At 36.8% G+C, this 13,223-nt stretch overlaps 1 protein-coding gene across 3 annotated transcripts in view; it reads left to right on the plus strand.

Moving 5' to 3' along the window:
* Nucleotides 1-13,223, plus strand: part of OLA1 (Obg like ATPase 1) — a 103,160-nt gene that overhangs the window by 56,966 nt on the left and 32,971 nt on the right. For all 3 annotated transcript variants that reach the window (XM_082313759.1, XM_082313758.1, XM_082313760.1), the window contains 2 exons: nucleotides 5,421-5,501; nucleotides 5,761-5,858. In XM_082313759.1, coding sequence (XP_082169885.1) covers nucleotides 5,421-5,501; nucleotides 5,761-5,858 — 179 coding nt within the window. The remainder of the gene's footprint in view (nucleotides 1-5,420; nucleotides 5,502-5,760; nucleotides 5,859-13,223) is intronic.

Genomic DNA, 13,223 nt, shown 5'->3' on the forward strand with positions numbered 1-13,223 from the left:
TTGTCACTTCAGCCTCGCTCTTTTAAGTTGCCAGAAAACCTCCAGGAAAAGCAGGGAGCTGAGGCCACGTTAAATAGAACTGAAAAAGATTTCCAAGGAAAGCCATGAATGGAAGGCCTGTGGGCACGGTGCACACCGTACGCCTTGTGTTAACAAGGAAATTGGTGTGCGCACAATAAATTGGTTTTGGTGCAGCACAGTTGAGCTAGTTATGAGTACTTTCTACTTCAAATAGCATAGTTCTCTATCTGTGTCTGAGAAACCATCACAGCTATTTTGAAGGCCAGATGGAATACTAATTATTATCTACTTTGATCTCTCGCATATCCCAGTTTAATTCTCACAATTGTGGTTAAAATAGAATGTATCTCAGGGGAAAAAATTAACCTTTATTTAAATATTTTCTAGCTAGAGGTAAATTACTGTAACCTGCATAAGCTGTGCCAGTGATGAATTATCTTTACTGTTTAGAAATAAGACACAGCTTTAGTCTGTATTTGTCAAACTTCAACTTTCAGCCATTTGATTTCTGTATGCTACTGTGAAAAACCCTGTACTATGCGAGTTTTTTGTTAATTATATATATATATGTGAAATGCAATAAGAATAAACAGCATAAGATTTAAGCACAGAGTCTTCATGTATAAACACTTTTTCAAAACCTCTTATTTTTCTCCAGCTTTTCAGTATTTCAACAGAGATAAGTGTAGAATTACTCGCATTGGACATTAGCCTATTTATATACTCAAAGATGGTATTAGTCTTTTTAGTTAGTACGGTTCCTTCTCAGCGACTCTCTCAAGGGGGAAGTCCTCTGCCCGCTAAATACTGTGTCCACCCTCCCTTGTCCCCCACCTAGCAGGTGTATGAACTTGAATTTATTGTATTGAAAAACACTGTTTGCTTTCACTAAATCTGTCTAGCTGTTCTGGTCACTACACACATGATTCATGTCGTTAGTAATTTACTATTCTCAGAATCTGTGTCATTAACGTGGTCTTTTTTAGGCTGTCGATGAAAGATGATAACTAGTGAAATGCAAATACTTTCTTTGGAGTGCCACCAGAAACATACTCACTGGATTTTCTATTTACAGTTACATTCTGAGACCTACTGGTTAGGTGGTGTTGACTCCATTTAGTGTATGCAGTGTTTTTTGAATTAAATACCTTACGTCACTAAGCCAGATTCCTTAGGGAAGTCTGAATATATTAATTATACACTACTACCTTCATTATTGATATGCTATGCTGTATGAAATGAGAGGAGCTAACTAAGAGCTACAGCTAACGTTTTAGGTACTCGTAGCTTTTCTGAGAAGCAGAGCAGTGAAAATGATAGAATTTTGGACAATTGAAACATTTTTAATAAAAAGTATTTAACTGCTTTTGAAGAGCTGGTCAGTTATTACATCTTAGAAGTTTTGAAGGGAATGAATAAGGTGCTGTGAAACACTCCATACTTCCCAGAAACATCTCCCTTGGTGGGCGGAAAAAAGCCTACTGTACTCACAGTTACTCTCTGTAGTAGCAGAGACTTTTGCACTGCCTGCAGGATCACGGAGAATTCACTTGCACTTTGAAGTGTGAAGTGATAATCCTCACAACTGCTTACTACTTTATTAAATTTGCGGAAGTTAATTACATGCCCTGCTAATTTACAACAAAAAACTCAAAATTCTCTGATGCCAAGTAGGCAACTGAGTTTTCCAAGCTTCAGTTTAGTCCCTCATGCTGTAAGAAGAATTTGGCATTGGCACACATTATTACTATCATCCATCCAGAGAGTTTATTAATGTATGCACGTTTTTCTACGCAGTAGTGTCTCATGAGCATGTCTTGATAAATCTCCCAAATGCAATTTAAATGTATTTCTTTACAGTATTTTATACTGATGGGACTTACTGTTAAAGTCCTGCTTAGCATCTGTGGGTTGAGTACTTGCCACCTTCGGAAAATGAGAGCAGGACATAAATTAAAATCGCTATATTGCATATGGCTAAATATACTAAGTATTTGCATGTGCTGAATATATTGCCAAGGATATAGTCAGAAATTAACTGATGTTTAAAACAGTGGTATTTGATATTCATGAGGTTTGCTGTATTTCATATGCCTTGACAACTGTAAGTAAATTGGATTTTGGAGGGGGTTTTGGCGGCTTTTTAAATGGTGCTTGCTATAATGTTGCTAGCTGAAAAATAGAACGCGTATACCCCTCTCATCAAACAAGGAGAAGTGGATCATTCTGCTGGTGACAGATTGACCTCAAAGTGTGCAACTGGGGAGGCCAGATCTAATGAAACAAAGTGGATCATTGCTCTGTATTCTGTTATTAAGCATCTCGGAGTTAACTAGAGTAGTGATTAAATGTGTTTAAATGACTGTTACAGTGATAGTGAAGATAAAAAGGTCAGTTCATACTCTTTCACTAGGCCAAAACTAAAAATGGTGTGACATGAGCTATAACCTGATAATCTGCTTTTTGTGTGTGTGTTTAGAGTATTGGGACAGCTGAGTGGAAAAGAAATATGTGGAAATAGTTGCCTTTCTTCATATTGCCATTAGTATTTCATCATAGAATGGTTTGGGTTGGAAGGGACCTTAAAGATCAAGGGGATCTTGTTAAGGGATCATACTAAATCTCATTTAAATGGGACACGACCACTGACGCAGGGGAATCAGAGTTCATCTGTCCCTTTTCTTCGCTTCTGGACTGTCTGCCTTATGTTCTGCATGGTGTGACTGCCCAGATAGTCCATCAGAGAAAAATTTGACTTTGACTGAATAATTATTTCCAAATTTTTTCTTTGTGTCTTACCGCCTCACCAGTTTCAGACATAAAGGCTATATTTGCTTGTAAGTTTCCATCCAATACTTTGCCACCTTCTCTGTAAAACCAAAATAAAATTGCAAGTCCATGGCTGTTGGTTCTCCCCAGCATATTCGGTTGTTGGTCAGCCTTCCCTGCGGAAGTTAGCTGTGTAATTACTCCTTTAGAACAACAGTTGCAAAGAGCACCAAGCCAAACCTAAATGAGAACTCTGAAAAGTTAGGTCTGTGCCACAATGGGTTTAGATCTGTCACTGTAGGTAGCAACTGAATGTGGAAGAGAAGTTCCGATTGGCAAGTGTGTGCTTAGGCTTTAGAAAGAGCAAACTTCATTTGCTGCCTTGATGCTTGAAATTTTCTGAAGGTTCCGCGTTACATAGCTACCCTTGCGGTGTGATGAAAAAATATTTCATTGCTGCTTAAGCCTAAAAGATTGGCTTTGACAACTTGTGCTATAACGTTTTTTCTGTCAATTTTTTATTGACCCCAATTTATACGCAATAATGCGTTGCTATTGGGGGGGAACTGTAATGCTGAAAGCCACGTGGTAGGTGCCTACAGAATTAGTTTAAAACCCGAAATAGTGTGTAATTGGAATTCCTTCACTGCTGAACAGGAATCTTGGAGATTGTGTTGATTTTTATGTATCTATTTAAACAAAAGCTGAGGATAAAGATCTTAAATGAAAAGTACCTATTGGTAGAATTGCTTCCCTTATCTTCTTTCTACTGAGTAATTAAAAAATTAAAAGCACATAGGGTTAAAGATAAGATGGTACCACTGTTTTCTTCTTTATGTGTAATCTTGTTGCATGTCTCTACATAAGCAGTTCTGGCCACTCATCATAGTAACCAGCTGGGCCATTTCACCTGCTGGAGCCATTAAAGAGGACTCTCTCCCCCTAGATTAATCCCCTCCGACATTAGTTTTTTGCTCTGACAACTGGAGCAGGCATTCAGAATTTGCAGGTGGCCAGTGTGACGCACATAATTGCCTACAATTTTAGGCAATGAATAAAAATGGTCTACATTACTTGTCAAAGGTTGTATATGCAGTGCCAAGTGAGATCTATGGGAAGCCTTTTAGGGTTTAAAGAACAGTTAATAGCAAAGCTGCACAGTGCTTTTTTAATCATAATGCATTTGTAATATAGCACTTTGATCTTCTCCTTGTAGGAAATGGTGTTATATTAGCCACTTTTAAACATTTATGAGTGAAATTCAGTTATAGGAGAGTAAAAGTGATTATTCTTAGGCAGAACATGTTAGATTTCATTAAAAGTTTTAGCTTGCCCCTTCCTTGTTAAAATCTGTGGGGAGTCCTGTTCCTGGAGGGTTTCAAATCAGGATCTGAAGACTTAGAAGAGCTTTTTCTTTGTTTTTCACTAAAGCAACTGCAAGACTAGAAAAGACTGTAGTAAATACGGATGTTATTTGTGGTTGTTTATAAATGTACTTCAACCACATAGCATTAAGCGCAAAAAATGTTGTGTGCTCAACGGTCTAGGGAATGTTTCCTTGTATTTTAAAGATCTTAATTCTCAGTTGCGTCAATTATAACCTAAAAAATGCATTATTTAAAGCATGATCATAAATTATCTACAACAAAAAATAGGCGACTCTAAAATGTACTACTCCTAGAAGAGCCGAGTTTGACCTTTCAGACCCAAGAGCCTTTTATTAACACCTGCCTGTAAGGAGAACCGTGCCACACGCAGCTTTCAGATTCACGACCACAAAACTGATGAGGAAAGGCTTGAAGGGTTCAGTTTGTGTCACTTGCTGTTTGCCGTTTCCATTTCACAGATGATTAATCTTTCTGTGAAGAAAGGCCAGAGAAACAAAGCACATTGGGCTCTTCCTGCAGTTACTCCTTCTGAATGCACACTAGCTTGCTAACTAAAAGGCCTTTAGATTTCCTGCCGAGAGAGATGTTCTGAAAGTGAATGCAGCTGGTTGGAGGTCACCAGTGCAAGGCTCTTGCCATTGTGTAATGGAGGCTTTGGCAGGTTTCATTTTGGGGGGGAGGGAGAAGGTGTTGGCGAAAAATTAATGCGGAATAAAAAGGGCTTTGGCCATTTGAATTAATTTCTTGAAGGGTGGATCATCAATAATAGGCTCAATTTCTTTTGCTCACAATTTAAAAAAAAAGATATTTGCTGTGTTTTTTCCCCACCCATTCCCTTTTCTTAATGGCATGTTTATATTGTACGTGGTCTCTCCCGCTGGATGCTGAAATGTTGCGTCTTACTGAGTTTGAAAAGCAACCTAAAATGTACTGATTTTTACATAGATTTTATGAGCTCTGCTAATTTTCGTGGTGGCGAGAGATGATACTTGAGTATTGTCTATTTAACTTCCTAATTATGGGATTTGTATTGCTTTAATAATCGATATTGCTCTTTAGTGACTTTTAAAGCAGCAATTTCTATTTTTCTGGGAGAGTAAAAATTTGTTTTTAAAAGGTATTATCTAATTTTTAATTTGTGTGTACATTTTGAATCTTAATGTATACACGCCTTGTTTATGGAAGAGAATGGTCTGATATCCAGCTGTGGTTTTGACTTTGTTTTTTCTTGATCTTGCGTAGGACGTAATGTGCAAAATCAAGACATGGGTAATAGATGAAAAGAAAGCTGTCCGCTTCTATCATGATTGGAATGACAAAGAGGTAGGCTATAAATATTATCCCATGAATTGACTTCTAATTTTGCTACCTGTTACTGTCCTTTTTTTTTAAAGTTTTTTTTTTAGACTTCATAGTGTATTGAATGTTAAATTCGTCAGCTGATTCTGTTTATCAGTGATCTATATATTAGACTTTTAATTCTGTTGCCTTCTCAGACGTGCCATGAGGAAAATGGTCATAAAATTAACTCAAGTTGGTATAACTTGTTTTAAAAATTCTTCTTATATATTTTCACTTGTAGATTGATGTTTTGAACAAACATTTGTTTTTTACTTCAAAACCGATGATCTACTTGGTTAACCTCTCTGAAAAAGACTACATTAGAAAGAAAAACAAGTGGTGAGTGTGTTCAGGTTAAATATCTAAATTTGTGGTTTTATTTCACATTTTTAATGGTGAATAATTCCTTGCACATTAAGATCACCAAGGATATTAATTAAAATAGGAATAAAAACTAATGTTGCACTTTTGTTACTTTTGTTATTCTACTGTTGACATGCTGCTTGAGTACAATGTATATGGTGAAACCCAGAAAGAAAGTGCAGAAGAGGAAAGAATATGCTTTCCTCCCTTACGTTTTTGTATGAATACATTAACTGTAAAGAAAATAGATTTGATTTAGAAGGACTGATTTCAATAAACATATGGTTTTGTCATGTTATATAATGCTGATTGTCTGAACAACATCATTTTCATTCCAAAGGAATGAATTGAATGCCAGAGGACTAAAGCTATGTGAGTTTCACAGAAATCTTTCAAACAGTGGCAAAATTGCACATTTTAACAGTACTCTTCTGTTTGCAGTTGGGTGCCTGGCTTCCTTGCCACTGCTTGCACTTCGCTTATGATTTACAGGCCTGTTTTGATGGGCTTTAATGCCACGAACAGCACAGGTTTTAGTCAAGTATTCCTGACATCAATATTATGACTTTAAGTACGTGATGGTTATGAAATCAATCTATCAGACAGTCAATGAACTGGATGAAGATCCAGTCCTAACATGGTAGACATATGGTGGGAATCCGCTGTTGAGAATTGCAGCATTTAGCATGTCATTGGAAGCTCTAGATGGGATAAATATTTGGTTTGTGGAGGAGGGAACATATTAAGTAGTATACAATGAAGAAAAAAATCTACAGCAGTATGTTTAGTTTAAAAAAACCAACCAAACAACAAACCTTTTCTTAGTATTCAGATCTTTAAATGCTGTACTTGTGAGATACTTTGAAGATGTATAAACGTATGTTTGTGAACGGATATATGCGTGTAACTCATCCAAACAAATCAAAAGTATCTAAAGCGGAATATCTGAATTCTCCTAAAGTACACCCTCTGTTTCTCCCTGTACTTCATTAAGTACTTAGATGCACATGGTTTCAATTTTCCATTAAAAATTCTCATTTCCATATGATATCAAAGAGTGAGAAGGCTTTAAACTGAAAAATAAACATTCATAGACTGGAAGCCAAAACAATAATTAATGTCAGATGGTTAACTCCAATAAATCATTAGAATAAATTCTGTGAAATTACTGCAACTGAAACTGTCCTTTTGATACTCCAAGACATTTTGTGTTAGTATTAAAGAACAAAATTTAACCTATTTAATAGCGAACCCTCTCAGCCCAAAACACAGACTTGGGAATAAACTTGATAATCAATGTAATAATGTAAGCTTTTCATATTTGGCCAAATTTTATAATTTCAAATTAATTTGTTCCTTCTTTGAATGTTTTTTGGGTATGACGATTTAAACATTAAAAGTGGTTCTACCCAAGGAAGTCTTTAAAATCAGGATAGTAGTATGTGCTCTGTTATTGTCAGATGATTTTTTTTTTTTTCCAAAGTACAAATGTTGAGATTTCCTAAGGTTTGCTATAACAGTACAGATGTGGAAGTTTATGTGAAAATGGATGAGTCGGTTTCCCTCTCCAAAAAAAGGATCCTCGCACCTGTATTTGGATGATTACAGGTAGAGCTCACGGGCTCTAATTGTACAGTAAATACCATTTCCCAGACCCTAATGGTAGACAGACTACTTAGGAGACGCCAGTCTGTGATTTAGCTGTCGCCAGTCACCCCATGGTTTTTGTGAGACTGGTTGTGATGATGACATAGTTAAACCCAATTGAAAGCAAATCTTTGTATAAATTGCAATTTTTAATTTGTAAAAAATCAGATGTTTGAGTTGAGGAGTCATATAATGAAATGGTTTAACTGTTTCTATTACAATTAATGATTTAGTTTTTAAAAAGTATACCCAGATCTCGTGGATGTGAGTGTAATTGTAGCTGAAAGATCAAAGCCTGGGTAGCTGAGTGATGTTCCAGAAGAGAATTTACCACATAGCCATTTTCAGTACAGTTTCTGCCTCCTGCTGTTCCTATTTTCCCTCAAGCTAGCCATTGACTACCCCCTGTGCATCCCTGCTCGTAAAAAATGATTGAGGAAGTATTTGTCATGTATTTATGAGTGGGAAACATTGTGTGATAGGGAAAGGCATCTACTAGAACCAGAAAGATTGCCATTTTCTTTCATTCAGCCACTCTGCCACAGCTTTAAATCCTCTGTTTATGCAACATAGCTTTTATATTTAAGAGCAGAATAAATGTTTTCTATGAAGGATGCTAACGGTAGGCTTTTGTCATTTGTGTGGTGCAAGCAGATGCAAATGATTAGAATATATTTTACTGTTTGATGCCACTTAATTTGTGATTTTTGTTATTATTTTGAGGGGCTGAGGTTCATATTTGAAATGCAAGCCACATTTAGACTAGTCGTTCAACTTGAAAAAGTTTATTTCTGAGCTTAATTCATAATATTACTATAATAAAAGTAAGGTTAATGCAGGAAACACTCAGCAGTAAAATGTCTTCATAAGACTTTTGCAACTACGAAAGTGTTTAAAACGGCAAAGGAGAGGAAAGGCTTTTTGATTGTGGGTAGAGAGGAAAACTAAAATTGTCTTTGTTTTACTGGGTCACTCTTTCAGAATTAATGAACATTTTAATTGTTAGTTAAAACACACTTACATTTAAGTGCTAACATGTTATTTTTCAATCCCAGAAAAGAAGAAAACATAGTGAAAGATAGGACTATTGTGTGTTTGAGTAGGTGTATTGACCTTTTGAAAGATGTAAAAACTGGAATGGCTCCAAGCAGTTACTTGCTGGTTTTAACAATGTTGAATTAGTCATTCAGTTGATTTATGATTAAGACCTAGCCCCTGAAGAGAAGCTGACATGGCAGCTGTGTTAGTCGCACTTGTGTTATGATCAGATGACAGTAATCATGATGTTGTATGGGGGAAATCCACTGAAACCATTCTTACTACATATTGCTGTACTCGAAATGAATGCTTAAGCCCTTCTTTTAATAATTCCTAGTGGTTTTATATGGATCTAACACCTTAACGTGGTGTACGTGTTTTTGAGTTTTACCATGAAAGTATTCTAAATAAGCCTATTAATTTTCAGTTAAAACTGCTTTCTGAGTCACAGGATGTCACATAAATCCAGGACATGAGATTTGTCAGCCCTTCACCTAATTAAAGGTTTACATTTTAGTCTTGCTAAAGAGGGTGCTTTTAGTGGGTCATAATATGGATTCCAATTATGAAATATATTGAGCTAATTAAGGAGCGGATGTAGTGGACCAGGTGTAGCATACTGTTCGGTTCAGTATTTTGGACTTACTCTTTGCAGTGAGCACCAGGAATACTGTATGTGTCAGAGCTGCATAGACTGATCTTTTGACTTAACTTCTCGTGTCTAAATAAGTGAATTTTGTCATCCTACGCATAGACTGTAATTTAAAGAGCTGACTATGCTGCTAAAGATTTTCTAATATCTACAGCATCATAACTAAGTTGTCTGAGACTTGATACAGATTTTTGAACATCGTTTTCTTGAATATACTTCAGACTTGTTGAGTATCCAAATGTGTGTTAACATTATTTTCAAGGGGTTGTTTCTCAAAATGTTATGGTAGACACTCTGGTAACAAAACTAAGTTGGGTGTTGATGGGATAGGGTGCCTCTCTTGAAGTGTCTTATTCCTGTGTATTTAGAAAGGTGGCGTATATGTCATAATAAATAACCTTTTTCCCATTAATTTTTATAGCATTTTTAGTGTTCTTAAGCTAGAAGAGGCATAATTAGGTCAGATGAAAGGTCTGTCTTTTCTGGTATCACGTTTCTGACAGGCTACTAACAGATGTCCAGGGAAGATTATAGGAACAGATTAAGCAAACAGAGTGTATGCGTCCAGCTTCTTGCAATCTGTTATTATAGAACTGATTAAGCCAGATATGATATACTTGTGGTAAATAATTTTTGACTGATTTTTATTCGATGAATTTAGCCATTGACCTTTTGAACCCAAGTATACTTTTGGCATCCCAATATCCTGGAGCAGGGACTTCCACGGTTTAACTATGTGCTATATGGAGAAGTACTTCCTTATGCTTGTTTTGCATCTGCCACATCATAATTTCATTTGATGCTCCTTAGATCTTGTAGTATGAGAGTGAATAATCCTTTTGTATTCATCTTTTCCATATTGCTTCAGATGTTCCAAATATTAAAAAAAAAAAAGGGGGGGGGGGGAGGAGATCTGACATGGAGAAAGAAATATCAAGGATGAAGTACAAGGAAGACTCAATAGGCCTGAGTATGAATTAATCTGCTTTACTCAGTCTTTCACTTTTAAACTAGTTAGGAAAGAAAGTTATTATCTGGTGGTAAATGGAAACTTGGTGTTCTTGGTTGAATTTCTGTGGGTACGTGCCCAGTGGTAGATCTAATAGTTGTGTGTTCACCATCTCAGCAAAAGAGCAAGGCAATGTCATGTGCTGGTAGAGCAAGAGGATGGTGACAGGAGAAGAAATGCTATCCAGAAGGTTTTCATGGCTTCAGTATGCCTGTTAAAAACAAGAAAAGAAAAGGAAACTGAAAAGAAACTCAACGACAAAAAAACTCTATGCTCTCAAACCTCCCCTTCCACCCTTAAATAATGTCTGATTTTAGAGAAGTCCTGGAGATACTATTTTTGTACAGACTCCTCTTCAACTGGTTAGCAATAAATATTTGATCTCTATGTAAAAAAAAAAAAAAAAAAAGTGAAACTTCTTCCTTAGCATTTTACCTGCATTTTTGTTTGAGACCTTTCAAAAAGACATTTTAAAAACCAAAAGAAACAAAGATTAATGGAAATGGTAATATTAACGTGACATACCTTGAAGCAAAACATGATTTAACAAGCAGTATGAGCATATGTATATTTAAGAATCTTAGTAAATAAATTCACAGGAAATAAAGTTAAGGGAATGAACAGCTGCAGGCCAGCTCCATCTCTTTTACAACTAGGAATATGGTGACTCAATAAAAGTGTGAAACATCTCTATCTTAGTTCCACAGAAACACAATTTCCTTTTGCTGTCCAAGTTTCAGCCCTTTTCAAATGCTGTCTGAAATAGATGAACTTTGCCAATTTTGCTAATAGCAAAAAAATCCCCATTCGGACCAAATACCTAAAAGTCGTTCCTCTTCTAAAAGGAGGGATGCTGCTGTTAATGAACCTCTGCAGTGCAGAGACAAACAGAATTACATCACTTAGAGCAAACAGTTATTTGCCAGTACCAGTGTATTAGTCAAGTAGCAAGATACCTGAGTGAGGGCAGAATGCAGTTTTCAGCTTCTGAATTACATTTATTTGCTGAATTACATTAAGTGTATATTTAAATATACTATAGATCGTACAGTAATGGATGTGTAGGCAGATAAATTTTATTCTTCTAAATATATTTGAGAATGTATTTGATGTAGAATTCTTTAAATCATAATTATAAGGTGTAATGCCATTGTGGTATTGAGATGTTTTCTTGACATAGCTACTTAATGATTTTAAGGCTGTCTTCTATGCTGACAGATTTGGAAAATTATAATTTTTTAAATATGTTGCACTTCTTGTCCCTGCCTTACAACTGAAATGTTTTTAAAAAATATTAAAAGATTATTTATATTATCTGTATGTAAATGGAGTTTTGCACACACAAGTCTGATATTGAGAGAGAGTACCTTACGGCTCAGGTTGTTTTAACTAGAGGATGGCATGTGTTTTCCATAGAGCACTTACCTACTGTAGAGGGGATAGTGTATGCTGTTTGCTTAATAAACAGTTATTCTTTATTATGTCTTACACAAATTAATTAATGAGTACAAATTCATTTATCATCCATCAGCCTAATGGCAGTCTCTTTTCTTTCCAGCATCTTTGCCTGACATTGCCAGTTGACTTCTTGTAGTCATCTGACTTGCCAATTCCAGTGACATTTTATGCAGTTGTTCTGTCTATCCCAAACTTTTTTCCCCACCTTCTTCCTAGCTGACGTGCTCTCCATGGGTCTTTGCCAGATTGTCTTTCCCTCTTCTCTGATTTCATCCCATTCTTGCTGGCTCAGTTCCAGTCCAGTCCTTTGGTCTGGATGATTTCTTTCACCAGGCTTCCTGCTTTGCTTTGCTTTCCTTTGCTTCCCCCTCTGGAGTCTCCCCGCATCTGTTTGAATGTGAATGCGTGTTGTTTGGGTAACAGCAGGTGTTGGGGACATGTCTCTAAGCATGGGGAAGATGGGTCCCTGCTCTCAGCTGTGGTGTGTAACCTCGCCCCACCTTCCAGGAAAAGAAAACACCTTCCAGGAAAAGTCTCGCTTCACTCCAGTGCTCCGCTTGCATGCAGGTGCTGTGGATTACAGAAAGAGATTAAACTGCTGAGACTCTTCAGTGTTAAATTTGAGCAGTTTTGCTACTGAGGACATGAATATCTGATTTGGATGGACTTTCATACAAGTGCGATGGCTTATCTCTGATACTGAGTTTGCTCTGTGCCAAACGTAAAGTCTTGGCTCCTAAGCATTAGAACAGTAAAATTTTTCAAATAAAATGTTTCTGGGATGTTTTAAGAATGGGCAATGCTGTATGGTGAAGCTTTTTTCAAAAATTTCAGTCCACCTGGTTACAACATGGCACTTATAAATAGCTGAAGTGTAGGTTGCGAAGTCAGGAAATAAAGCCTCAGTAATTTACTTAGGATATATTGAGCCTTGAAACTGGTAAAAAGTGGGGAGTGGTGGAGGGGATCCTCCTGGTTTTTGGGAAGGCCTGTCCTGGACAGATAAAGGTAGCTTCAAGCTATTCTTACAACTCATCAAAGGCTGCAGACTGTAGAAAGCAGGATGACCTGCGTAATGAAGAACAGTTTCTGCAATGTTGTGAGTGATACATGACAGCCCAGCATACCACACCACCAGCCCAACGCAGCCGTGCCCCAGCGAGCCTCTTGTATTCTCTGAGAGCATCCGGGTGCATCAAGCTGATTATACTATCAGAGTAACGCAAAAGAACTATGCATTAACACTTCATTTCAGTAAGGCTGTGCTGAGTGAAAGCAGCTATAAGTAACTTTCCGACTTCGTTGCTGTGTGTATAATCCCTGTCTTACCAGCTGCACATCATACCAAACCTCCTTTTGAACAATTCAGTTTTGCTTCCCATCTTCTGTTTCTTTTCTTCTTCTCTCTCCAGATGCTCTTCTCGGTGTTTTTATTTTTTTTGGCTGTCATCACCATAATTTCTGAGCTGTTTATACACAGTTCTGTGGGTGCAGTTGTAAGACTGAACAACTGCAGCTTTGAGTTCGGATGCTCCAC

The sequence above is a fragment of the Platalea leucorodia genome, assembly GCF_965183815.1.
Source record: "Platalea leucorodia genome assembly, chromosome: 5".
NCBI lineage: Eukaryota > Metazoa > Chordata > Aves > Pelecaniformes > Threskiornithidae > Platalea > Platalea leucorodia.